This window comes from Protomyctophum bolini (genome assembly GCF_963924005.1).
Source record: "Protomyctophum bolini genome assembly, chromosome: 9".
Taxonomy (NCBI): Eukaryota; Metazoa; Chordata; class Actinopteri; order Myctophiformes; family Myctophidae; genus Protomyctophum; species Protomyctophum bolini.
In genome coordinates this window covers 24,038,664-24,063,529 of record NC_137870.1, presented here as the reverse complement: position 1 = coordinate 24,063,529, position 24,866 = coordinate 24,038,664, and the positions used below count along the sequence as shown (strand labels likewise).

At 42.5% G+C, this 24,866-nt stretch overlaps 4 protein-coding genes across 4 annotated transcripts; 3 read left to right on the top strand and 1 right to left on the bottom strand.

Annotated features, from left to right (window-relative positions):
- The first annotated feature begins 1,812 nt into the window (after nucleotides 1-1,812).
- On the top strand, nucleotides 1,813-9,814 carry six5 (SIX homeobox 5). The gene is made up of 3 exons (XM_080771617.1): nucleotides 1,813-2,617; nucleotides 4,281-5,836; nucleotides 6,579-9,814. The coding sequence occupies exons 1-3, from the start codon at nucleotides 1,923-1,925 to the stop codon at nucleotides 7,241-7,243; spliced, it is 2,916 nt and encodes a 971-aa protein (XP_080627743.1). The 5' UTR covers nucleotides 1,813-1,922; the 3' UTR covers nucleotides 7,244-9,814.
- Nucleotides 9,815-9,986: 172 nt separating this feature from the next.
- six9 (SIX homeobox 9) lies at nucleotides 9,987-11,898 on the top strand (the record flags this gene model as incomplete). Its single annotated transcript, XM_080771619.1, has 3 exons — nucleotides 9,987-10,382; nucleotides 10,635-10,798; nucleotides 10,992-11,898. 3 exons carry the CDS (start codon nucleotides 9,987-9,989, stop codon nucleotides 11,155-11,157), a joined length of 726 nt encoding a protein of 241 aa, XP_080627745.1. The 3' UTR covers nucleotides 11,158-11,898.
- A 177-nt stretch (nucleotides 11,899-12,075) lies between these two features.
- On the bottom strand, nucleotides 12,076-19,642 carry qpctla (glutaminyl-peptide cyclotransferase-like a). The gene is made up of 7 exons (XM_080771618.1): nucleotides 17,990-19,642; nucleotides 17,175-17,321; nucleotides 16,669-16,962; nucleotides 15,925-16,086; nucleotides 14,631-14,730; nucleotides 13,811-13,927; nucleotides 12,076-13,702 (listed from the first exon to the last, which is right to left on the bottom strand). The coding sequence occupies exons 1-7, from the start codon at nucleotides 18,203-18,205 to the stop codon at nucleotides 13,557-13,559; spliced, it is 1,182 nt and encodes a 393-aa protein (XP_080627744.1). The 5' UTR covers nucleotides 18,206-19,642; the 3' UTR covers nucleotides 12,076-13,556.
- Nucleotides 19,643-20,334: 692 nt separating this feature from the next.
- On the top strand, nucleotides 20,335-24,530 carry LOC308320965 (ribonucleoside-diphosphate reductase large subunit). Its single transcript, XM_080771717.1, has 4 exons — nucleotides 20,335-20,449; nucleotides 21,342-23,323; nucleotides 23,440-23,628; nucleotides 23,758-24,530. Exons 1-4 carry the CDS (start codon nucleotides 20,431-20,433, stop codon nucleotides 23,953-23,955), a joined length of 2,388 nt encoding a protein of 795 aa, XP_080627843.1. The 5' UTR covers nucleotides 20,335-20,430; the 3' UTR covers nucleotides 23,956-24,530.
- Nucleotides 24,531-24,866: the final 336 nt, after the last annotated feature.

Sequence of the window (24,866 nt, the reverse complement as noted above, 5' to 3'; positions counted from 1 at the left end):
AACAAATATTTTTCCTAGCAGCAAACGTTAATAAGTTGAACAACCTCTTATGTTTGACATCAATGACATGACCATCCGGGAGACCAAGTAAAACAATAAATAAAGTTAATGTTTGTTTGTTTTACATCATCATTACATCACCTAATCATAAATTGCAACATGAGTTAAACTTAATATATTAGCGCCCCTCACTTCACACGGGTGTGGTTTTTTGGGTTGGAATCTGCAGTTTCTGCACCCTCTCACCAGAATACAGGAGAACTCGCCAATCTCACAGTCCACAGATCCCGGCGAGCTGTCCACAGTTCCAGCGGCGGTGACATGTCTTCACTTTCTTTTATTATTCGCGGCGAGTGCTCTCCACTTTTCGCCGCGGCGAGATGTTAAACTGTCGAGTTCTCCGGATCTCTCTGGACAGCAAACCACACCGTGGCGCTACACTCCAAAAAACATAGGCATACTCTCTCCCCATGCCATCGGCCTGGTGGGGACAATTACCTGTAACTTTTTAGTTTTTACATTAAACGACGTATTAGTGGATACACTTATACATTAGATTTGACATAGAAAGGGTATTGGAAACAAGTTGTACATTTCTTATACGGAATCTGTTTTTTCTGTTAAAAGTCCCATCCAATTGATGCGTAGGCCTACCATCCTAACATCGCCTCACCAGGCTTTCCACCACCTCAGAGGAAATACTACCATCCTAGCTGTTGACTAGCCCTGGTCCAATGCTCTGTAAGCACTCGAGACACTCGCTGTAACTTGTAAGCATTGGACCAGGGCTATAGTCAGTGGTAGTAGTAGTACTGTAGGCTATAGCATATTTTGGGCGGCTGAAAACTACGTACAGTGTACAGTTGTATAACAGCTTGAGACGAAAATATACACATTACCAGGCAGCTATAGCCATTCAGAACTCAGAATGGGGACCATGTAAGGAAGGACAAAAAGATCAAAGTACATGGAAATCAAAGAGCAGGTGTACCGTGTATGGGCCAGGTAGGCTGCTGCCAAATGCCAAACATGCACCAGTTTACTTACTGTATGTACAGTAACATTCCTATGTGGTTGATGGAGATGTTCAGGCCTCAGTTTAACTCTCTCTCTCTCTCTCTCTCTCTCTCTCTCTCTCTCTCTCTCTCCTGTGTGTGCGCGCGTGCTAAGTGCAGTGCAGTATGTCGTATTTCAATGGCTCATGATACAACCCAACCACAATAAGAAAAATGAGACAGACATATCTGCACATGGCATGTTTACATAATGTATCATATCAAGTATAAGTGTAGTATAGAAGCAATCTTACTCATGAGCCCTGCTAGAACCCTGTGGCTGCAGAATACTGAAAATAATAATGAATTAGAACTCTGTGTGTGTGTGTGTGTGTGTGTGTGTGTGTGTGTGATGATGATGCACACATCATTATGCTAATTAGTTGTCAGTAGATGGCTTGGCTTATCTTGTTTTGTTTTCCATAAACAGTTTCTGCAAGTTGGAAGGGGACGGGTAGGCTAGTGAGTATTATTTTTCCATGAAAAAGACGTACAGTTTTATTTATTTTTTCTATCAGCTGAAGGGCTGTTTAGCCTTTTATATATCTGACATAGCATAAGGGACAACAATATTATCATTGCGGGAACTTTGATTAAAAAGTACCGGTTTCATTACCGTGTGGTCTAGTCTCATTCTGTGTTGTGTTGTGTATATGTTGGCAGCCCTCGAGATTACACATGATATTTCAAGTAGAATCAGAGCTGCAGGCACATCCAGCAACAGAGAGGCCCAGTCAGAGGAGTGACGGAGAGGAGATAGGGGCGTGCGCTTGTTGTGGCAGGCGGCGGGCAGGCATTCACATCGGAGAATGGGAGAGAGAACGAGAGGGAGGGAGGAGGAACTGAAGGAAAGAAGTTAAAATAAAAATGGCTTCCTTGTCTTTGGAGTCTGCAGAACAATCTGAGAACAGCCAAGAGAAGCCTGCGACAACGGAGGACGTGGAACCAAAAGAGGAGGCCGATCCAGATGAAGTTTCAGAACAGTTGCTCAAAACTTTCCAAAATTCAGCGCTCAGCTTTTCGACGGACCAAGTAGCGTGTCTTTGCGAAGCCCTTTTGCAGGCGGGCAATGTGGATCGCCTGTGGAGATTCCTATCCACCATACCTCATTCGGTCGAACTGCTACGTGGCAATGAGACCCTTCTGAAGGCCCAGGCATTAGTGGCTTTCAATCGGGAGGAATTCAAGGAATTGTACGCGATTCTCGATAGCCACAACTTCCACCCTAGTAACCATGGGTTCCTACAGGACCTTTACTTGCAGGCGCGCTACAAGGAGGCGGAGAGGTCTCGGGGTCGCAGCCTGGGGGCCGTGGACAAGTATCGGCTGAGGAAGAAGTTCCCTCTTCCAAAAACCATCTGGGACGGAGAAGAGACCGTATATTGCTTCAAAGAAAAGTCTCGCAACGCACTGAAAGAGTGTTACAGAACCAACAGGTATCCCACTCCAGACGAGAAGAAGAACCTGGCCAAAATCACTGGGCTGTCCCTCACACAAGTTAGCAACTGGTTCAAGAACCGAAGGCAAAGAGATCGAACCCCGTCCGGAACCCACAGTAAAAGGCAAGATCCTTTCTCTCTATCTCTCTCTGGACCCCACCCACTCACTCACTCACTACAGATTTAGCCTTCATTTTAGGAGAAATATTCTCCAATCTCGGCTCGCCGCCGTATGCAACGTGATTATACTCCCCAATACCCACAAGTTTTTATTAAACAACCATTCATTGTTTCTCACTAATCAAAACATGACTTATAGATGTCATGTCTTAACTCAGATTTGTGGTAGCCCGAGAAAGAAACAGCCAGAGGCCTTGGCAACAACAAGGTAAAAGTTGGAAAGTGCGTCTACAGTAAAATAATGAAATAAATAAAATTATAAATCACTCGCAACGACAGCAATAAATGGACTGACATTATACCCAGAAACGCCCTTGAAAACAGGACAGGGACCAAGAGCATGTTGCTTTGTTATGAAATGTGAGATTAGGGCGCCCACTGTAGCTCAAATGTCTTGACATCCTGCACCTCAATCCCCACACGGATCCGGGCGCGTCCCCGCGAATCTCCGCAGAATTGAAAAGAAAATGTCATTATTTAAATCACAAGCTTAATAAAAAAAAAAGTACATTGCTTTTCATCATTACAACAATTCCAAACGACATTTTCTATTTAATTATTGAAAATTACCTTTAGACCAGACCAGAGGCAGTGACCACCACAAGATTTATAGGCTTCGTAGGTTATTTTGCCATTCATCTTGAGGAATTTGTGATTGGAGAGACCATCCTTACTGCTCTGAATCTTTACCTTGTGGTGGTCTGACACTGAAAGAACTCAATCTGTGCACAGGACCAACTATCTTAAGTGTTTTGTGTATGTTTTACAGCATTTTTATATTAAACCGTGATAAAAAGTGAGCTTGATTCTCAATACATTTAAAAACATACATAATGTAATGAAAAGGGGTCCAAGCCCAATACACTCTGTTCCAGTCAAGTGAAAAAGCCTTTATTTTATGGCATGGCAAAGATCATAAAAAATGATCGTGTTTCGGCTACATAATGTAATTCAGCCTATTTAAGTTTAAGCAACTGTTTATGTATACCGGTACTCATTTCTTTTCTGAGGGGCGCTAGACTCAAATTTGTATTTTTTAAATATAATGCCTGATTGTTTGGCACAAAAAGTAGGAACGTGTAATTATAACTGTAGTCTGTAGGCCTGCATGTAGAGACAGATTGACAGATGGGTTCCCAGATTGGCCTACATCTGACAACCATGTGAAGATTATTTAAACAATAGTGCAAAAAATGCAATAAAAATGCTCCGTTCCTATTGATAAGCATTGGCAGAATCAAAGTTCGGTATGATTGTACCCTGAATCCCCTTCTATACTGAGATCAAACACATGCAGCCTAAAAAAAGGGGTATTGCAGTCATTGTGCTGCGCAGAGGACAATGGTGTTGAAAGGGAGAGATCATAAAATAAAATGATCTAACAGTGTGCCTTATTTTAATGGATAATAGAGGTATCCAACATACCGTATTGTACAGAATATAAGACGACCCCCATTTTTCAAGACTCATTTGTGGAAAAAGAACATTGAATGTCAAATAGTCTAGTCCCGATTATAATACGACCCTTTTCTTTTTTTGATATTTCCATTGGTCTTATATTCAGACCAATAGTGTAATGGGTTGTCTTTCCTTTCTGTCATTTCAGTGAGTCTGATGGAAATCACAGCACAGAAGATGAGGCAAGCATCATGGATGACAGCTCTGACAAACCAGAGGAAATGACTGGCTCCACAACGCCTATCATCTCTCTCTCCGGACTCCCCTGCAGCACAGAGGGCCAACTCATCTTCAATGGGGCTAGTGGCTTCCTCACTGCCACCCAACCTTTGTTGCTCAATGGCAATTCCATCATATCCAGTACCGGTAGCGGAGTCATAATCAACGGGATAACCCTGAGCGATTGTCAGACCGTCACACTGAGTCCTGTGGCTGCAAACTCTCCTCTGATCCTAAACAGGACCCAAGTCATAGCCAAGCCTACTATCAATGTGCAACAACAGCCACACCATATAATATCAGTGGCAGACCAGGGGGCTTCAGTCATGGAGACCAAAACAGGCACCCTCCAAACAGTGGTTCTGAGCACCACTAACATAGGCAGTTCAAACTCGACTATCTCTCTTCCTCTAACAGTAGAAGCAAAGACAGACAGACGGGGCACACTTACAGTTCCCTCTCTGGATTTCATCAATGTCCCTGATGGAGTTTTAATCAAATCCGAAAGCAGTGGTCAGACGGTATCTTCTTTGTCCTCTTCTTCATCCCCTTCTTCGACTCTTTCCTCCCCAACTTCTGTCCCCTCGCTAGTCTTAACACAAAACGTCCAAGTCCAGGAGTCCCTCGCCCTCCCAGCTTCCATTAACTCAACAGGGATTGTTATTTCCAGTCCTGTTGTTTCGCTTTCCAGTCATCAAGGGGAGTTTGTCGCCACTGCTGGATCCCAGTTAATACCTTCCAGTTCCATCTGCCAGGCGGTTTCCTCCATTAACCATTCCAGTCCCCAGGTCTTCTCCCTGCCCCAAGTAGTGCCATCCATCCAGGGCATACCAGTGTCCCAGTTGGTCCAACACACTTCAGGCACACAGGTATCCCAATGCCCCCAGTTGGTCCCAGTGTCTGGCTTCACTTCTCCACTATCCCAGATCCTTCCACAATTCCACAGCCCACAGACTTTGAACATAAGCCAAAGGCTGGCTCAGCCGCTCTCTCAACAGCAGCAGCAACAACATAATCAGCACAATGGTTCAACAGCTCTGAATGAAGGTACTACCACCATTGTCTCTGTGTCTCCGATCACTAATGGCCAGATACCCCAGGGGCTAACACTCCAACTGTGTGATCAGAACACGACCACCAGCCCTTCTCTTGCCAGAATCCTGCCGACACCAGTCCCCCAAGTTATTCCCATCTCCTCCCCAACTCCCATGCCCCAGTCGAAAGACTCAACTCATGCTCAGTTAGTTCCCCTATCCATGCCCCAGCTGGTGCCCGTCTCTTCCATCTCTGCTTCTTCTTCCTTCTCTTTCCCTCAGGTAGTCTCTGCTACTGCCCCCCTCTCCATTCCTTCTGCTGGAGTTCCCTTTCAGATCCTCACCTCGCCCCCTGGGGGAAGTGGGGGCCAAGGCCCCTTCAGGATAAACCAGCTGGGGCCCATTCAGAATGTGACTCCCCAAATCATTCGGCTCCCCTCTGCCTCCCCAGGTACTTTTATGGTTGAATGTATGCATATCTTTCTGAAATGGTACTGATAATACAGTGTGTATCGAAAACATATTTTTTGTAATAATTTCTCGGCTCAATTGTTGATTATACTATGGCAACTTAACTTGCAAAGGTTTAAAATAAAAATAGTGTTTCATCGTATTTTGGGGCAATACACTTTTAATATAAACTTTGTATTGACTCTATCTTCATTAACCTTTCAATAAATGTTACCCATTAGTCCAGAGCAAGATTAGAAGTCATACACTGTTGTATTGACCTAGAACCAGCTGAGTCAGTCAACTGAGAATAATCATGTCTATACCATATATAACATCTGAAGAGAAGACGTCCGCACACCCGGTTCAGTTTAAAGCACGTGTGTTCACTGAAGGGGGAAGCCTGAGGAAGGTCGCAAGACCTAAACTTTGCTCTTTATTCATTGAATAAATGCTCTTGAACCAGCAAGTAGCAGTGTGCGCCTGCGCGGGTCTCCCTCCTTTTCCTACGTATACCACATCAAAATTCTGTCCCCTCCAAAAGTTTTAAAGTTATATTGAAACTGTTTTTCAGGATATGTTCTAGTTAATGTTAGCTTAAATAACTGTCAATACAGCAATATGTTTTTTTTATGTGTATTACATTAGAATGTTGGGAGACCACAGCTAGAAAATGATTATAATAAAATGTAAATTATGTTATCTGAAAATAACTATCAATTAATATTATCTCTTTACTTTAGGTAACCTTCTCCTTGGTGGAAGCCCCTATCTCAGTATCCAGCAAGGGAAGCTGATTCTGACCATACCAGCAGGCATTCAGCTCACCAGCCTGCCTGTTAAGGCAGTCACTGAAGCATCTTCCATCTCTACCAATGGTTTAGGCACAATTTTCACCCCAGTCACCTCTCCTACAGTTGTCCAGCCAACAGCCTCAACCCTTAGCACCTTTGCAACATCTCCCCTCAGCTTTATCAACTCATCCCATCTATACTGTGCACCAGATACAGGGGTTGCCAGCAACCAAACACCCACAGTTCCACATACCCTGGACCATTCTGCCCCCCTGACGCTATCTAACACCCTCACCCCAGAAAGCATGCTCTCTCTCAGCCCCATGTGCAGCGGAGTTACGCCAAATGCCCAGCTGTCCCAGAATTCCTGGAGCCCCGTATCCCTCTCCACCTCAGTCGGCATGCCTCTGTTTGATATCCGTGTTAAAGGGGTGTTACCTGAAGACCCGGCATTGTTAGGTCTACCAGGAGAGTCCTTACTCCTGGGAAGCCCATCTTCAGAGCAGGACTTAGAGGCAAGGTCACCACTGGGCCATCCAGATGACATAGATGGGGATTCCAAGATTCTTACACAGCTCCAATCCGTCCCAGTAGATGATGAGCTGGGTTTATAGTTAGTTCCACTGGCTCATGCGCCATCTTAAACAACAAAAATGAGAGATTGGATATAGTCTGTACTATTGGCTTTTAACTGAGTTTCAGTTTGCCTCTCATTCATGAACATAAAGTTTCTTAGTGCCTTGAATGGAAATATGGACAGGTTTCAGCATGTGGCACAGGGATACTCTGTCATTATGGTCTGATACCATCATGGTTTTAGGTGACTTGAATGAGCGGGATTATGTGGGATATCCATTTTCTCATCAAACATCATCGGATGTCATAAATGCAGTGTTCTACTATTATCTGAATGTTATTTCAGTTGTGTAGAATTGGCAGTCAAATAGTGCCATAAATTAAAAGTGACTGTCAGCTTTGTATAGATTTTGTGCCATTGTCTTCAGATCTGTCTATCAGATCTAGTCACACAAGAATGACATGGAGTATTATACCTAGGCCTCTTCTATGTCTGGATGTAAACATATATGAATATATACTTGGTGAGTTGACCCATTAACCCAATTATGCTTGGTTTGTGTACTGCAGACCCAGCTCAGCCAGTACTTGTACTAGGGAGTGAATATTTGGGGTTGCTTTTAGCTGGTTTAATAGCCATTTTTTCATGGTTTTAATTTGGTTTTGTTTTATCACTATTATACTTACACTCCAGGAATAGGGGTTAGACTATTCTTTTCTACAAAGGGGGGAAAACCCAACTATGAGATTAATGCAAAAACTGGTTGAGTCCTTTGTGGATTCATTGAGATGAACAGTTTTCCTCCAGAGTAAATTGCGCTCCAGCTACAATGTATAATTGAAAGGTGGCTGCTTACAACTCAGGCTCTGTCCCATGTGAGGTCTTAGTTGAAACACAGCCCAGTTGGAAGTCGCCACCGAAGGATCTAGTTCCTGTGTGTGTGGAACTCAAATTGGGGTTTCTGTCCATTTTGAGGGGGAAAAGAACAAAGGAACATTAAATATGTGTCTATGGAGTGAATTTAAAGTTCTCACAATGGCTAAGATCAAAAGCCAGTAAACTTTGGGAGATTGGGAGTAAAGCTTTTATACACTAAGCTTTGAAATGAAGCATGGTGTTGCGTTAACACTAAAATGTTGCTGTGACCACACTGAGGATTATTTACTGTTTAATGCACCCCAAATCTTACAGTGTGTTGTTTGTACCATTAAGTGCCTTATTTTTGAAGATGGTGGGATTACAAATATATTTTTTGCAGTATCAATAATACCCATCCAGCTTTTAATCTGCAATGAAAAGTAATCTGACACTCCTGGTTGAATGTTCATTGCTCTAGCTCCTATATTGTATATTTTGCACAGGTCATCCATGTTATGTTATGTTTATGCTGCTCTAATATGATGATGGTTGGGCTTTGATTCCATTCTGAAGTTTTCATTTTCACTAAGGTATCAATGAAAACAGAGGTTTTGACAGAATCAGGGGACTTCTAAATGAAATCCAGCAAGATTTGGTGCTGTAGTTCCCGCCATTGGAACCTAAAATGCATCTTGCGAGCCCTCCAGTGTCATAGAACAGGTAGCGGTCTAATTTCTGACCAACTATGGTACACAAAACTACAGTTCAGTGTCACATTTAGCTACAATAATGGCCTTTTGTGTTTTTGTATTTTTTTATACGTGTCTCTTTTGTATCAATCAGTTCCTAGTTTTAAATAAACAAACGAGAAGTCCATGTGGAAAATGGACATAGGAAATTGCATTCATATTGTACCCGGAATGTTACATGTTTTCCATCAAATGGGGATTTGCTGTCTGACTGCAATCTAAACTAGATCCATCCTTATTTTACTTGCCAAAAGTATGATTTCAGTCAGCCATGACCACCACCAAAATGACAAATGGCGTTAAGCCTGGGTCATTATGCCAATAATAACATACCATACATTAGTTATGAGAAAGGGAAAGGATGCTTGTTTTGTCATGTAGCCTTTTTTTCAATGTTTATATGAGCCTATTTGTTTTTGTCAATGTATGTAGCTGTGCTAGTCCACGCGGAGTGGTGTTCACTAGAGCTGTTACAGTGTTGGTGTGATTATGCACAATTATATCCCAATATTTTTGCTCTAGCCTGGGATATAATGTATTTACTCTCTCCCATCCAACACACAACACCTCTGGATTTAACCAAAGATACTCTTATTTTGATTAATGTTTTGAAAGGGATCGTGTTTTGTATTGTCATTCAAGGTTCTTGTCTTTTCCATTTAGAGGTTTTGTACTCTAATGCATTCTATTTTTTATATTACTGTTTATGATATTGTAATAAACGGCATTTACATAACACTTCCTTGTCAACTTGTCAGCTATGGTTGAAATTATATTTGCATTTAAAATGATCAATGATCATCATGAATAATCACGCCATTGTTGGCTGTTTTTGGTTCTAATTTGTCTAGGAAAATATATTCAAATGTGTTTTTTCTTTCAGTTTGCACAGCACGTTCATCGATTTAGTTTGGATAAGTAGGCGCTCAACAGCAAATGACATGTACAAGTGTGCATGTTTGCACACAGGAGCAGGGCCGGTGTTTTTGTAACCCCCATGTTCTCAGATTACTCCTAGTGCCATCAGGGCGGGGGAAAGGCAAATAAGAACACGATGAATAATGTTATAAAGCAAGCGACATGCTCCACAGATCCTCCACACCTTCCCAGCATTGTTTCAGCTCAGGCCAGTGAAAAGGATTTTTTGATTTAGTTTTCATCTTAGGTCATACCATGGCAGCGGTCTTCTCAGCAGAGCAGGTGGCGTGTGTGTGCGAGGTTCTGCTACAGGCTGGTCGGATGGACCGTCTCACAGGTTTCCTGCATGCTCTTCCTCCTCCATCCTCCCGCTCCCCCTGCCTAGCTGGTTTGGAAAGTGTGATGAAGGCCCAAGCAGCCGTGGCCTTCCACCAGGGCCGCTTCTCGGATCTCTACACACTGCTGGAGGGCTTTCCTTTCTCCTCACGCAGTCATCCTCTCCTTCAGCAACTGTGGCTGAGTGCCCACTACATTGAGGCAGAGAAGCAGAGAGGTCGTCCGCTAGGGGCCGTAGGGAAATACCGTGTTAGGCGCAAGTTCCCTCTACCACACACCATCTGGGATGGAGAGGAGACCAGCTACTGTTTTAAGGTAGGTAGGATTTTCAAAGGTCCTTGATCTTTGATTCACTGAATGTTCACAAATTGCAATTGCACTGGTCAAACTTTAATTGAGTTTAATGGTGGCAGAAGTAAAATAAATTGTGATGTGGGTGTGTGTTAACATTTAAGCTGGGGGGTTTGCTTGATGATCTTCCTGTTGTTAAACCAGCCTATATACATTGTATGTAATTTGTAACAATACAAATACAATGCATTAATTGGTTAATTTACATAATTGCAGGAAAAGTCTCGAACTATCCTCCGGGAGTGGTATTACCGTAAACCCTATCCTTCACCGGGTGAAAAACAGGAGCTTGCAGGAGCGACAGGTCTCACGCCAACACAGGTCAGCAACTGGTTCAAGAACAGAAGGCAAAGGGACCGAGCGACAAACGGACACAGTGGGTCAGTGGCTGTATTCTGGGCTATTAGTAAGATCTAGTTTTAACTCTGAACAACAGTGCCCTCTCTTGGCAACTGGCTGAAAGTAAATAAATAAATATAAAAATAAATTTGGTTTACATCCATTAAACTGAATGAATTAGATTTTTAAAACATAATTGAGCTTGATTGTATCTAATTTTCTCTCTTAAAATAGTGACCAAGCACTTGGCTCCTTTGGAACCTCAGGGGAAGCCTACCCGTCCTCTGACAATGACCTTTCTCCTCCTGGCAGTCCTAGTCTCCTCTATAACTGCACACCTCTTCGGTACCTGTCTCACCCAGCGCCGCCTTTGAGTCATATCTGTCTGTCCCATATTTAATCTGTAAAATCAAATACATACTTTGTTGTAAGACTGCAAATATAAACATTGTTGTAAATAATTTATCAACAACAAACTTCTTTTACCCGACTGATCATTTGACATTTACAGTAGATATTTTTGTGGGACCCTCACGAAGGCTTGTAGCCAAAATTGCATTGGTCTTTTTTTTAATCTTTGCCATGCCGTTATAATAAAGATTTCTTTCACCTGACTGGAACAGAGTGCCTTGGACCTATTCATGATTTGAATCCTCGCCAACCTGTTTTGAGTTCACAATTACAAGGAACACGCTTGTATGTTGGCGTTACTACTTTAACATAATAAAGGGGCAAAAATTAAGATAATCAAACATGAGTTGTCATTATTAGACATTGCTTCAAGACATGTGAATACATAAAATGTATATTGTAAGAGACAGACACACAAATGCCATAGCCGAGTCCATAGTTTAGAACAGGGGTCGGCAACCTTTTTGACATGAACTGGCATGTTTTCATTTTTTCTTGATAGCCAGTGTGCCATATCAACATTAAGTTTAATTACGAAACGATATAAAAATGTAATATTTTCAACTGTTTTTAATTGTCCATATACTGTAAAACTAATTGTTTCTTCTTTTGAAATATTTTCTTTCACATTAGGATGTAATGATCATTAGACTCAATATCCCTCTCTCTCCACTTATGCCAGTGTTCCTTAGGTTGCCTACCCCTGGTTCAGAATGACTTGTACCCCAATGTACCATAACATTCATTCTTTCTCAGGTGTAGTGTACCGTTGCACTAAACATATGAATAGAAACTTGAATGATCTACTCATGATATATTCCAGAGTCTTCTCATCTTCATACACTGCATATAACCATCATATAACCAGTCTCATACGGTAAAATAAGGTTAACACTTTATTGCTGACCTTGTTGAACTGTTGTTGGTATGGAAGGAAAATCCTTATTTCACTGCATTTTAATAACAGTAGAACTAGAAACACAATTAAAAGTGCAGGACAAAATAAACTTTGATGTTATTTGTCACTATAAGGTCCCAATAAAATAAATGCAATAAAAAGGTTACACACAGACAGGACTAATCCTGCGTGCAGATGCAAAGATACAGAGAGGTGCTCCGATCGATCGGTGATCAGCCGATATTCTCTCCAAATGTCCGACGGACTCGACACCGTGCATGGTGGAACGCGTGTGTCAAATTTGAAGTCGGCAGGGCGAGTTACGTGGAAGACAGACATGGAAGGCAGACATACAGAGATGTGGCACATTTATAGATAGATTTAAGTGGTATAGAAATCTATCAGATATATAGTATAATATTGTTTTGCATCTGTGACAGGCCTAAATATTCTCCCCTTCCTCCCCACACACAGAAACAGTTTTTACGTGGGTTTTGAAATATAATTTAGGAAATATTCAAATTTTCCCCTTACGCACAAGATCGATATTGGCCAATCGTGAGTAAAACAATAGGTGATCGGGATCGGTCCCAAAAAACCTGATCGGAGCACCTCTAAAGATACAGTCTAGGATTTCTTGTCAGCGACGTGTAGCTACAAAGATGCATCTGACATTTGTAGCTGCTGCAAAAGCTACAAATTGAAGCTGAGCTGGGTTCAACTACCAGATGCAAAGCTACAACTATAGCTGCAATCACACGTCATTACAGACGCACGATTGATGTCAATGACTGTGTGAGCAACAGATATACAAAGCGACTTCATATCCTGTGATCTTTGTGTCTTCCTCATGTGAACGCAACAATAGACTTTTTCTCAACAATTGGCACATTATGAACAGTGAAGATATCCTGGCTCAGAGTTTACTTCATGAAATCAGGAGTAAACATAAAGCTGTATGTTAATAATCACAGTACATACATACTAGTAACTAGTATAATTATAATGTAATAGTAACTAGTACATTACAATTATATTTTAACAGTAATTAAATGGCTGGGCCAAAAGATGCATTTCCTAGTGTTTAGACAAGAGGTACCATTAATCAAGCTGCCTCAATCTTCCAGCATGAATGAATACATAGTAACGCATGGGCAAACTTAAAACAAGAGCTACACGGTCACTCATCAGATGAAGCCATGGATACAAGAGAATCCAGTAGTGCAAGTCTTTGGTCTTTGCTCATCTGGTATTGCAATATCATGAACTATATCAGTTTAGTTCATTTTACCAGACCATTCTGGAGGTTTGTCCCTTGTGCACTGGATCGAGTCCATTACAGTCAGTAATATATAGGCCGGCGACTGGTCTAAAAACATCCATCAACGAATGCACTGTGAACAGAAGTTCTCAGTTCAATATGCCAAATGCACTTGGGTTGACACATACCTCGATATGGGCGTTTTTGTATTGGTGAACACCACATAGGTTCAAAAGCCAAGGTATTCTGCCAAAAAGATCGCCATGATCTTGGTAAGGTTCTCCACTGTGGGTCGGTGCATGTTTTCCTCCGTGTCATCCAGTGTGTGCCAAAATTGGGGGAAGGGTGTAGCGATGACATGAAGCACAGGAACACCTGTGTGTACATGTTTGCATATGGGGGGGGGGGGGGATTAATGATTCAATGCAAAACCCAAGGTCAGAGTATGACTGTGTGTACATAGGGTTGGTGTCCACCTCTCACCTTTATGCAGGAAAGGGATGTGATCGTCCTGGACCGGTCCGAGGTACACGTCTTTCCTGAAGTAGGTCTGCTCTGATGGGTGAGACGTCAACAGACCCTGTCTATGGAGTCTCTTCTCTGAGAATGAGTGAGGCGTAAGGGGTGGGGTGGCGTGGGGTGGGGTGGGGAAGGCAGCAAGTTAAGACACGTGAGACAGAGATGAAAACGGCAAGGGGGCAAATCCTGCTACCAGTGTTGATTTTGTCGACTAGTTTGACGAAAAATGGACGAAACGATTTTAGTTCTTAGTCTAGTTTTTTGTTGACGAAATTGTCAATATATTTAGTCTCAGTCTATTTAGTTTTTGTCATCAGTCTATTTAGTTTTTGTCATCATAGCTTAGTTCTAAAACTAAATAGACTGATGACTAAAACTAAATAGACTGAGACTAAATATATTGACAATTTTGTAAAAAAAAAAACTAGACTAAAATGTTAGGGAGTAGTCGACAAGAAAGAGATCCAGTAGAACGAAAAGTCTTTTAGGTTAGTTGCACTCAGGTGCTACGCTCTGAAAATAGCTGATCTACAAGCTCACAGCACATAGTGAGCTTGTAGATCTGCGATTTTCAGCATAAAACAACGTGTAAAATCAGGTATTATGAGGCCATCGACACCCGCCAAAATATATATTTTTATATTTGTCTGCAAAATCAACATTAGATTTAGTCGACCAAAATCTTACGATATTTAGTCGACTAAAACTAGACTAACACTAAAACATTTCAGATGACTAAAATATGACTAAAACTAATACAATTTTACTCAAACGAGACATATACCTGCAGAAATAAGGCGGTCAAACCAGCGAGCAGTGTTATCAAAGTGATTCACAATCAGAGGGTCAGCAGCACCCAGTAGGTCTAGCAGCACAAAGAGGTCCTGAGAAAGGGTCAAGAAACATCAGTGTCAACCTCCAAATACAAATCAAGACATAATAGCCTGGACAAAGAAATTCAGACTGGGGTTGAGTGCTTGCTTACATAAAAATCACTGCTCCCATTATATTTGTATATTGCTGCTCACTTTATTGAAGTACTTTCTGCATTCTGCTCATGTTACTACTCACCCTTGCCCATATATTTATTAATGATACTCAGGGGGGTATCTGTTTTATAGAGATCTTGTAGGAGGGATAATAATGTGCTCATAATGTGAATGAAATTTAATTAAATAAAGCTGTTCCTCTTTTTTTTACTCCAGAGTGCCCAGATCCTCGGTTGTTTTTTCAAATGCACTGATCCTGTTTGTTCCATGAGCAACATTTACACTTTTTACTAAAGTTACCACCTCCTGTGAACGCCTGTCAGAGTGTGAATGAACTTGCATTATAAACTAACAAAATTTGAATGCAAATAACTTCTGGGAAAGTGCTTTGGTTTACAGTTTAACCGGTTCAAAAGAACCATAACGCTGGTCTGGCATGTTAAGCTTATTGACCACGACTCACTGCATACTTCACATTACTGCCAACCATTTTCCAAAGCATACTATACTTACTTTGGTTTTTGAGGAAACCAATGTTTTCCATTATAATACTGTACACTAAGGCACAAATAGTTGCTGGAGAAAATATTGATTTCCAAACTAAATTAATTTACTTAATAATATTATAATTATACAAATACATACAGCGACCGCCATCCTTTAAAAAAAATATTTGGGGCAAATATATGGTCAAAACTGTGAAAAGAAAAACAATTGTTTAGACTGTTGTAAACCTAGCCAAACATCATGTCGAATAAAATTTCTCTTAAATGCAAAATATATAGGGATTGACATTTTTTAACACAAACATAGGGATTAAAAGATTTTAACAAAAAATGAACTATGTAAGGTAGGATGTTGTGTATTATACCTGTGTCGTATTGTGATTTGTGATATATCAATCTCTCCTGCAGTGCACACCATATCTATCTATAGTTGTAATGTTGGATCACTCTTACTCGGGTATTGCATAACCAGAGGGGCATGCGTTCACATTCACAAACTTCCCAGTGGGCATCGTTTCCAATGACATCAGCCTAGTACTTATAGTACATACATACAGTACATGTGTACACACAGTTTGCTCACCACAGCATGGAGCATGGTGGTGTGCGTGCTTCCAAGCGGGTGGGGGGTATGTGCCATGCGTTCCGCCAGGTGACGGGAGCCATAGAGAGAGTCTGTGGATGTCCATTCCTCAAATGACTCCTCCCCATCAAAGAAAGCCAGCTGGAGAGTTACTGGTGGATGCTAGGATAGATTGAGAGAGTGAGCGTGGTAGTGAGTATGCTAATGTTGGGGTAGGACAGTCCCAAAGCTGCCTCTGAGGTTAGTGGTTTTCTCTGCAGTGTAATCTTAGTATGTGTATTTCCAGCCACCATAGATCAGTCGCCAGCAGGATGCTTGCTGCTGTCAGATACAAATAATACTGCACTCACAACTAGGAGGCTGGAGTAGGCACTTTCTACCTTACACTGCACAGAGCAAGAGAGAGAGAGAGAGAGAGAGAGAGAGAGAGAGAGAGAGAGAGAGAGAGAGAGAATACATTGGGAACTGCATCTCACCATTTCCCTGCTCTTTCATTTGTTTTATGTTAACACAGGCAGCAAGGATGACAATCATGACAGTAAGGATGGTAGGGAAAAGGGGACATAAACTCAATTATGTTTGTAATTGTAACTTTTTCTTGGACTCCTTTTTTACTGTTCTTTGCCTCTCTTCTTAGTTTGCGTCTATGCCTTTGCGTTAAACACACCATTATTAATTTCCATCATATTAAAACTGAAGCTATCTGAATAAAGAATGTAAATACAGAAACATCTGGGCAGATACCTGCTGTTTGAGTGACCTGAGCTGGATGTCCAGGGCAGTGGCCAGCTCCAGGATCATTGCGCAGGGTACAGCTGAGTCACTGGCCCCGAGAAACACCTTCTCTGGGGCACGAGGATCAGGTGGAAGAGCCTTGGAGTCATAGTGGCAGGTGAGTAGCAGCCTGCGTGGAGCCGAAGGGTCAAGGGTGGCAATGATGTTGGTGAACGTAACCTGGCCACGGGGGGTCGGAGACACAAAGGAGTCTACGTCTAGAGTCCAGCCAGCCGTCAAGGAAGACAATGTGGAGGAGATATGCTGCAGTAGAAACAACATAATTGATATAGTGTGTGTGTGTGTGTGTGTGTGTGTGTGTGTGTGTGTGTGTGTGTGTGTGTGTGTGTGTGAGACTGACTGTGACTGTGTGTGTCTGTGTTTTGAGAATTATTTTTAAGATATGAGCATAGCCATATGCAAATGTTAAATAAATGTTCACATGATCAATCACTCCACTGGTGCACATACGGTACCTGTCGTACAACCAGACTGCCTTGTGTTCCAGGTAACCTCTCTATGAGGATGGGCTTCAGGTGAGTCTCCCACAGACGTGTTCCATCAACCTGAGAGGCCAAGCTACGTATCTGTGATGTAGAGCACTTACTCGCCTTGTGGGACAACTGGAGCAGAAGAATTTATAAAATTATCAATGAATATAAGACCCAGAAAGCAGGACCCAGCTAGAACTATGACACTCAAGGATCTGTACAGCGGCAGCAGGCCCATTCCTGTTGGGCCCAACTAAGGACTTTGGATTTACAAAATCCACTATAACCCAGCCACCTCTCCCTGGTCCACCTTTAAACATGCTCAGTGACAGTTTAACTTGCAGAGTAAACTGAGGGGCCCCTTGAGTTCCAGTAAAATTAAGGGAAGAATGGCATATATGTGCCAATATATATGAAGGGTAGAGGGTGGTGAAAAAGTATGAAAAACAGCAGCTTTGCCCTGGTGTACTGTACATCATTAAATTGTTAGTGTTTAGGTTATAGTTGAGCTCTATTCTCTATCAATAACACAATCAACATTCCCATGATAGAGGTTTTGTAGAGCAAAAGTACAGACGATGTAGCCTCTGGCATTTTTTTAATGACGATTCCTAAATCATTCCAAAACGCTTATAGGTCAACTTTCTATTTTTGACAATTCCCTATGTTTGAAACCAAATTAAATCGCAATAACGTTCTAGCTCTGGTCCATAATTCTAGGGCAGAATCGAAGCAGTAGAAGGCTATGGACCAGAGCTAATAACGTTCTAAATTACTAGACCTGTAGGGCCGTTCCTTACCCTGTCTTTTGCCAGATCTAAAAAGGGCAGGTTGGAAGGGACTCCGCTTGATTCATTGGACAGGTATATTCCCAATATGACAGCCAGGATCAGCACACCGATGAGACAGAAGATGAGGACCCGGACACGAGGCACCGGAACCCGGTCACAGCCGGGCAGTGGTCCGCTGCCGTTGTTGGTCTGCAGAGGCTTGTACCGCCGGCTGGATTTTGACATGATGCCTGGATTCTGATGACACACAGCAGATCAGGCTCTCTGCCGTTGACACTGACAGATGTCACAGTTCACAGACACGTAGCCTACGTGTCAATGTTACAGGCATGGACGGCTGGCCTTCCTCAAGCACGGCTATAATAATAGACCACTGAGGTAAAATAGGCTGTTCTGTCGTACCTTTGTTCTAATAGTCATTATTTGCAACGCCCTGCTCCTATTTCAAAAATAATAGGTTACCCTTTATAGACGAACCTCTGCAGAGCCAAACCCATCTTATAAAACGACCCTCCTGCAGTCTCATGCTCAGTCAGGAGACAATCGGAGACGACCTTGGATGTAGTCTCGCTTTGTTTTGTTATGTGTCACGCAAAACATTGTACATGTGATATAATATATACCCTGAGTCCCTAACCCTGCAGAGAAATGTGCAGTGCTGCTGCAACGTGTTGACCACAGTAGAATATGGAATCGGATACGGTGCTAGTTCCTTCCGTATCGCAGCAGCCGCTGTTCGCATGTATGTTTTTTCTTCTTTTTTTTTTACTTTTCCTTCTCAACTAGTAGTACACATATTACATATCATTGAGTGAGTGTAAACGGGACGGTCCGATGACGCTCATTTCCTCTTGAGGTAAGAAATAAAATAAAATAAAAAATACAACAAAAATCCCAAATTGATTTCCGGGTGTCGTAAGCAGAACGGTGATCGCGCGAGGGTGTCCGGAGCCAAACAGCGCAGATCTACAGCTAAACACGACCTTGGTCACAGACTCACAACGTTACAAGCTTGTAGATTTGTTCTTTTTGTCTCGCCACACCGTCGTACTATAGGGGCGCGTTCGGAAATGCGCCCTGAACGCACTGGTGTGCTCTCTTGTCGTTCGTTTATTCAGTGCACTCAGTGCGTTGTCGTTCGAAAATCCAGTGCGCTGCGCACCGGGTGTGCTGAGTGCACGCACTGAGCAACCCTACCCTCAGGGTAGGGTTGCTCGGTGTGAATGGTGTGCTTACGTCACAGCTGTGTCTCTAGCGCTCCCAGGTGGCGTTCTGTACCTAGGTACAGAACGCACACAGTCAGTGGGCAGCGCTGTGATTAGCCCAAGGCTATAGTGCCTACTTTATACATTCTCAACTTCGCCGTCATCCTCGTCGCTGTCCACTATTGCAACAACAACAACGGCTGAACTTGCCAACAGAGAAACAACTGTAGCCATCGCTTCTGCCATGTTGCTCTTCTACAGTAGGCTAGGCTACTTGCTTGTGAAGTTGTACTTGTGCTGCGTTTCTCGTTGGCTGCAGAGACTCGAGTTTTAGTGCAGGCGTAGGATCAAAACAATCACAAACGTGCACGCCCCCTACAGGAAGGTGTGTTTGGTTGTAACTGGTCGTTCGTAAATAAGGCACACTGAACGCACTCTGTGACGTCACCGCCCACCACACTCAACAAACTGACCACATTCCCGGTGCGCATTTCCGAACGCGCCCTATTAGATAATTTAAAGGGCCAGCAGTAGGACCCTAGTCTCTTGAAATAAAGGAGCGAATGTACCGTACCGTACGTACGTGTCGCACGTACATTCGATCCCTTATTTCAGGGGACGGGTAACGTGTCACTTTCATTGAACTGATCAGAGACACACTTTGTTCCCTTATTTTTTACTTTTGAGAATCAATCAATATTCAATACACATATTTTACAACAAGTTCAAACAACTCACGACTCTAGTCTCTACTAGACCTAAACCTAAACCTTTTCTCTCCCTGGAAATAAAAACGTCTGGGTTTCCGAGGCTATAAACCTAAGCCTAACCGGACCTGAGTTGGTCCCTGTCTGCCATACACAAACACGTGCGTATGTGAAAATAAAAGAAACATGAAGGACATGTAATGACGTACATATGAATTAATTGTGAGTCGGTACAGGATTCACAGGAATAATAAAATCGAAATAAACATCCCGCCAGGTTGTTCGCCCCGCCCCCATACCCCGCACCTACAGAAGGACGTCAGTGAATATACGCGGCGGTGATTGGCTAAAAAACATTTGGTTTCTCTTATATGGATGTTGATTCGACGAAATACATGCTTGCATAGATGCTGCAGGTTTTTTCTTGGCTTGTCCTTTTTTACTTGTGTGTGAGAGACTGTGCTGTCTCAGACAGCAGTAGTAACTATTATCAAATTAAATACTGTAGCGGGTTCTTCCAGCCAGGGATCTTGGCAAGATGCACGTCGTCAAGCGAGGTGGGGTTTTTATTATTTTATTTTAATAAAACAGTATTTTGACATTAGACAACCCAGACACCAAAGTATTCGATGTGTTCAACTTGTCTTTAACCAGGCAGTCGTAGGTGGAAGTTGACGGGTGTAGTTTAGAATCAACATGCCTTGTTAAGTTGTTAACCGTAACGTCACGTTGTTTTCCAAATACAACCAGCGTTAGCTAAATGCTAAGTAGCCACAATGTTTACTACTGTACGTATCGTGATTCGTTGTTTAGCAACAACGAAATAAATAGCAGGTCGCATCGTTGGTTTAAATGATCACCCGTGGAATATATTAAGATTCTAGTCTATAATTTCATAGTGGTTGGTATTAATTCATTACACTATAAAATGTGTTAATTAAACTCTTGAGTGTACAACTGAAATGCGTCAGACTCAAATGATCCATTTGTGTACACTTTAAGCTCAGTGTCAAAGCACAATACCTTTGTTTCCATAAGGTGCATACAAATTATACTACAGCAGACAGCAGCATAATGACAGCTGATGGTGATGGATTGAAACAGTTTGAGGAAAGCACAAGGTCTGCTAAGTCAAGAGGATTGGCTTACATTAGCCTGTGTTAACATAAAACTTTTTTTTTACTGGAGCCAGTTTCGAATTGCAGCCACCAAAGTGCTCTTTGGGAGCAGTTTTGAAGGAGATCTATATTTTAAAAATATTTTAAAATCAACTCATCATTTCTACAAATTCTTATTTCATGTAGTCATCTTTTTGGGGACATTGCTGTTCCTTCCACAATTTGGCTCACTTTACCAAATGCGTTTGTTTTGACAGATGCCAATGCCATAATGTTTGTTTTTAACGGAGAAAAACACATTTGTTGACAAAGACCTGTTGTTGCTTTTCAGATGGACGCCAGGAGCGTATCATGTTTGATAAGATCACCTCTCGTATCCAAAAGCTTTGTTATGGACTGAATTCCGACTTTGTGGACCCAACCCAGATTACAATGAAGGTGATCCAGGGGCTGTACAGTGGAGTCACCACCATAGAGCTAGATACACTGGCAGCAGAGATTGCAGCCACCCTCACCACTAAGCATCCTGACTACGCCATTTTGGCTGCACGGATTGCTGTCTCTAACTTGCACAAAGAGACTAAGAAAGTGTTCAGCGACGTGATGGAGGATCTGTACACCTATGTCAACCCCTTAAATGAACGCCACTCTCCTATGATCTCCAAGAAGACGCTTGACATTGTCCTTGAAAACAAGCATCGTCTAAATTCGGCCATCATTTTTGACAGAGATTTCTCCTACAACTTCTTTGGCTTTAAGACACTTGAGCGGTCTTATCTGTTGAAGATAAATGGGAAAGTTGCTGAGAGACCCCAACACATGCTCATGAGAGTGGCTGTTGGAATTCATGAAAGAGACATTGATGCAGCTCTCGAGACGTACAACCTCCTCTCAGAGAAGTGGTTCACCCATGCTTCCCCCACTTTGTTCAATGCTGGCACCAATCGACCCCAGCTGTCAAGTTGTTACCTGCTGGCCATGAAGGATGACAGCATTGAAGGTATTTATGACACACTGAAGCAATGTGCACTCATCTCTAAATCAGCAGGCGGCATTGGAGTGGCAATTAGCTGCATCAGATCAACGGGAAGCTACATTGCCGGAACAAATGGTAATTCCAACGGGCTAGTCCCTATGCTTAGAGTGTACAACAATACAGCACGTTATGTTGATCAGGGTGGTAACAAGAGACCTGGAGCCTTTGCTATGTACTTGGAGCCATGGCATTTTGATGTGTTTGATTTCTTGGAATTGAAGAAGAACACTGGGAAGGAGGAGCAGAGGGCCAGAGATCTGTTCTATGCCATGTGGATCCCTGACCTCTTTATGAAGAGAGTGGAGAGCAACCAAGACTGGTCGTTGATGTGCCCCAGTGACTGCCCTGGGCTGGATGAGTGCTGGGGGGAGGAGTTTGAGGAACTGTATACCAGGTATGAGAGAGGGGGTAAGTCCAAGCGGGTGGTGAAGGCTCAGCAAGTGTGGCATGCCATCATTGAGTCCCAGACGGAAACGGGTACACCATACATGCTCTACAAGGATGCCTGCAATAGAAAGAGCAACCAGCAGAATCTGGGTACCATCAAATGCAGCAACCTTTGCACAGAAATTGTGGAGTACACTAGCGAGGATGAGGTGGCTGTGTGTAACCTGGCTTCTATCGCACTCAACATGTATGTCACCCCTGAAAGGACTTTTGACTTTAAAAAGCTGGTATATGTCACTAAGGTCATTGTCAAGAACCTAAACAAGATCATTGACATCAACTTTTACCCAGTGCCCGAGGCTGAAAACTCCAACATGCGCCATAGGCCCATCGGAATTGGCGTCCAGGGTTTGGCTGATGCCTTCATCCTGATGCGCTTCCCCTTTGAAAGCCCTGAGGCCCAGTTGCTCAACATTCAGATCTTTGAAACCATCTATTATGCTGCCCTTGAATCCAGCTGTGAGCTGGCCGCTGAGCACGGCCCTTACCAAACCTACCCTGGCTCTCCTGTCAGCAAGGGAATCCTCCAGTATGACATGTGGGAGAAGACTCCTACAGATCTCTGTGACTGGAAACTACTGAAGGAGAAGATTTCCAAACATGGTGTGAGGAACAGTCTACTACTTGCCCCTATGCCGACTGCTTCCACGGCCCAGATCCTTGGCAACAATGAGTCCATTGAGGCCTACACAAGCAACTTCTACACCCGCAGGGTTCTCTCTGGGGAGTTCCAGATTGTTAATCCCCACCTGCTGAAAGACCTTACAGAGAGAGGGCTGTGGAGTGAGGAGATGAAAAACCAGCTGATTGCGCACAATGGATCTGTCCAGGTAAAACGACACCCCATCTGATAATTTTATGTGACAGTGTCCAGAAAAAAATGCATTAAAACACATTAGATATGTTTTTGTATATTGCATTTTTAACCAGTGTTTGACTTCCACAGGATATTGCTGAGATACCAGATGATATTAAAGAGTTGTATAAAACCGTGTGGGAAATCTCCCAGAAGACTATTCTCAAGATGGCTGCAGACCGCGGTGCCTTCATTGACCAGAGCCAGTCCTTGAATATCCACATTGCAGAGCCAAGCTATGGCAAACTAACCAGCATGCACTTTTATGGTTGGAAGCAAGTAAGTCAAAGCCTTGGTAGAGATACTTAAATATAATACAAATCTGCAAGGGATTGTTAAATTTAAAACACAATTTAAGTGCCACAAGACACCTTTTATATTTATAAGAGTTCACATATCTTATTACAGGGTTTGAAGACGGGCATGTACTACCTACGAACCAAACCTGCTGCCAACCCCATCCAGTTCACTCTGAACAAGGAAAAGCTGAACGAGTCCCAGCCAGCGAAGACCTCCGATGAGGAGAAGGCAATCAAGGAGCTCAACGCTGCTGCTATAGTTTGCTCCTTGGAGAACAGGGATGAGTGCCTGATGTGTGGCTCTTAAATCCCTGCTAACAAGGCATTGTTTAAGCAGTTCTCACCGGTGGTGGTCAGAAAATGTCTAAAAAGAAAAAATACAAGGGGGAAAAGATTAAGGTCACTATTCGAGTAAATGTAATTGGTTGCTGTCCACCACTGGATATCACTTCTCATTACCAAGTAGTTTGCTTCTGGGAGATAGAGCAAGATTGTATAGACTTGCTAATGAACAGGTTTCCGATATTAAACTGTGGCTTTTTTTTTTGGAAAATGAAATTACTTGAAGTTCAAACTGTTCATTGCCTCAGTGCTTGTGACAAAACTTAAATTGATCACTTGGAACCTGGGTAATCAGACTTGTGAACATACAAAACATTGTCTGACACAGATTAAGCTTTTAATGGACATTTTCTGGGAGATGTATTTATTCTGACAATGTTCATCTGATATGAATACTATACTGCTATATCTGTCTTGTGCAAATGTTGACTAGCTTTTATAGCTAACTGGGAAATATTTGTGGTTAGGGTTTAATGTAGTGATGCACTGAATATTGTATGCATTCATGGACCCATAAATCAGGTAGCTTTAAGGCAGTGATACTCAACCTCAGGCCCGCGGGACCTAAATATGAAATAAAAATAAATAAATCTGAATGAAGTTATCTTTAATTACATTATTCTAAGTAATACTATTAGTTGTACTATTACTCGAACGAAAATAAAAGCTTGGGGGGGGGGGGGGAGATGCACTGCAAATGAAAGACATATACTCTGTATCCCTATTCCCTGACATAATTTTATAGCTAAACGGACAGAATTCTATTTTATTTGAATGATGAAACCCAGCTGCCATTAATAGTTGGAAATGGAAATTGCGGAAATTGTAATGTTGGAAATGGAAATTGCGGAAATGGTGGAAATGGAAATTGAGGAA

Excerpts from the sequence above, each read along its gene's own strand:
- six5 (XM_080771617.1), top strand. The coding sequence starts at position 1,923 with ATGGCTTCCTTGTCTTTGGAGTCTGCAGAACAATCTGAGAACAGCCAA. Across the intron at positions 2,618-4,280 it reads TCCGGAACCCACAGTAAAAG|TGAGTCTGATGGAAATCACA; the intron begins GCAAGATCCTTT and ends CTGTCATTTCAG. Across the intron at positions 5,837-6,578 it reads GCTCCCCTCTGCCTCCCCAG|GTAACCTTCTCCTTGGTGGA; the intron begins GTACTTTTATGG and ends TCTTTACTTTAG.
- qpctla (XM_080771618.1), bottom strand. The coding sequence starts at position 18,205 with ATGTCAAAATCCAGCCGGCGGTACAAGCCTCTGCAGACCAACAACGGC. Across the intron at positions 16,963-17,174 it reads GCAGTCTGGTTGTACGACAG|CATATCTCCTCCACATTGTC; the intron begins GTACCGTATGTG and ends TTTCTACTGCAG. Across the intron at positions 14,731-15,924 it reads CCACCATGCTCCATGCTGTG|GACCTCTTTGTGCTGCTAGA; the intron begins GTGAGCAAACTG and ends ACCCTTTCTCAG.
- LOC308320965 (XM_080771717.1), top strand. Across the intron at positions 23,324-23,439 it reads CGCACAATGGATCTGTCCAG|GATATTGCTGAGATACCAGA; the intron begins GTAAAACGACAC and ends TGACTTCCACAG. Across the intron at positions 23,629-23,757 it reads ACTTTTATGGTTGGAAGCAA|GGTTTGAAGACGGGCATGTA; the intron begins GTAAGTCAAAGC and ends ATCTTATTACAG.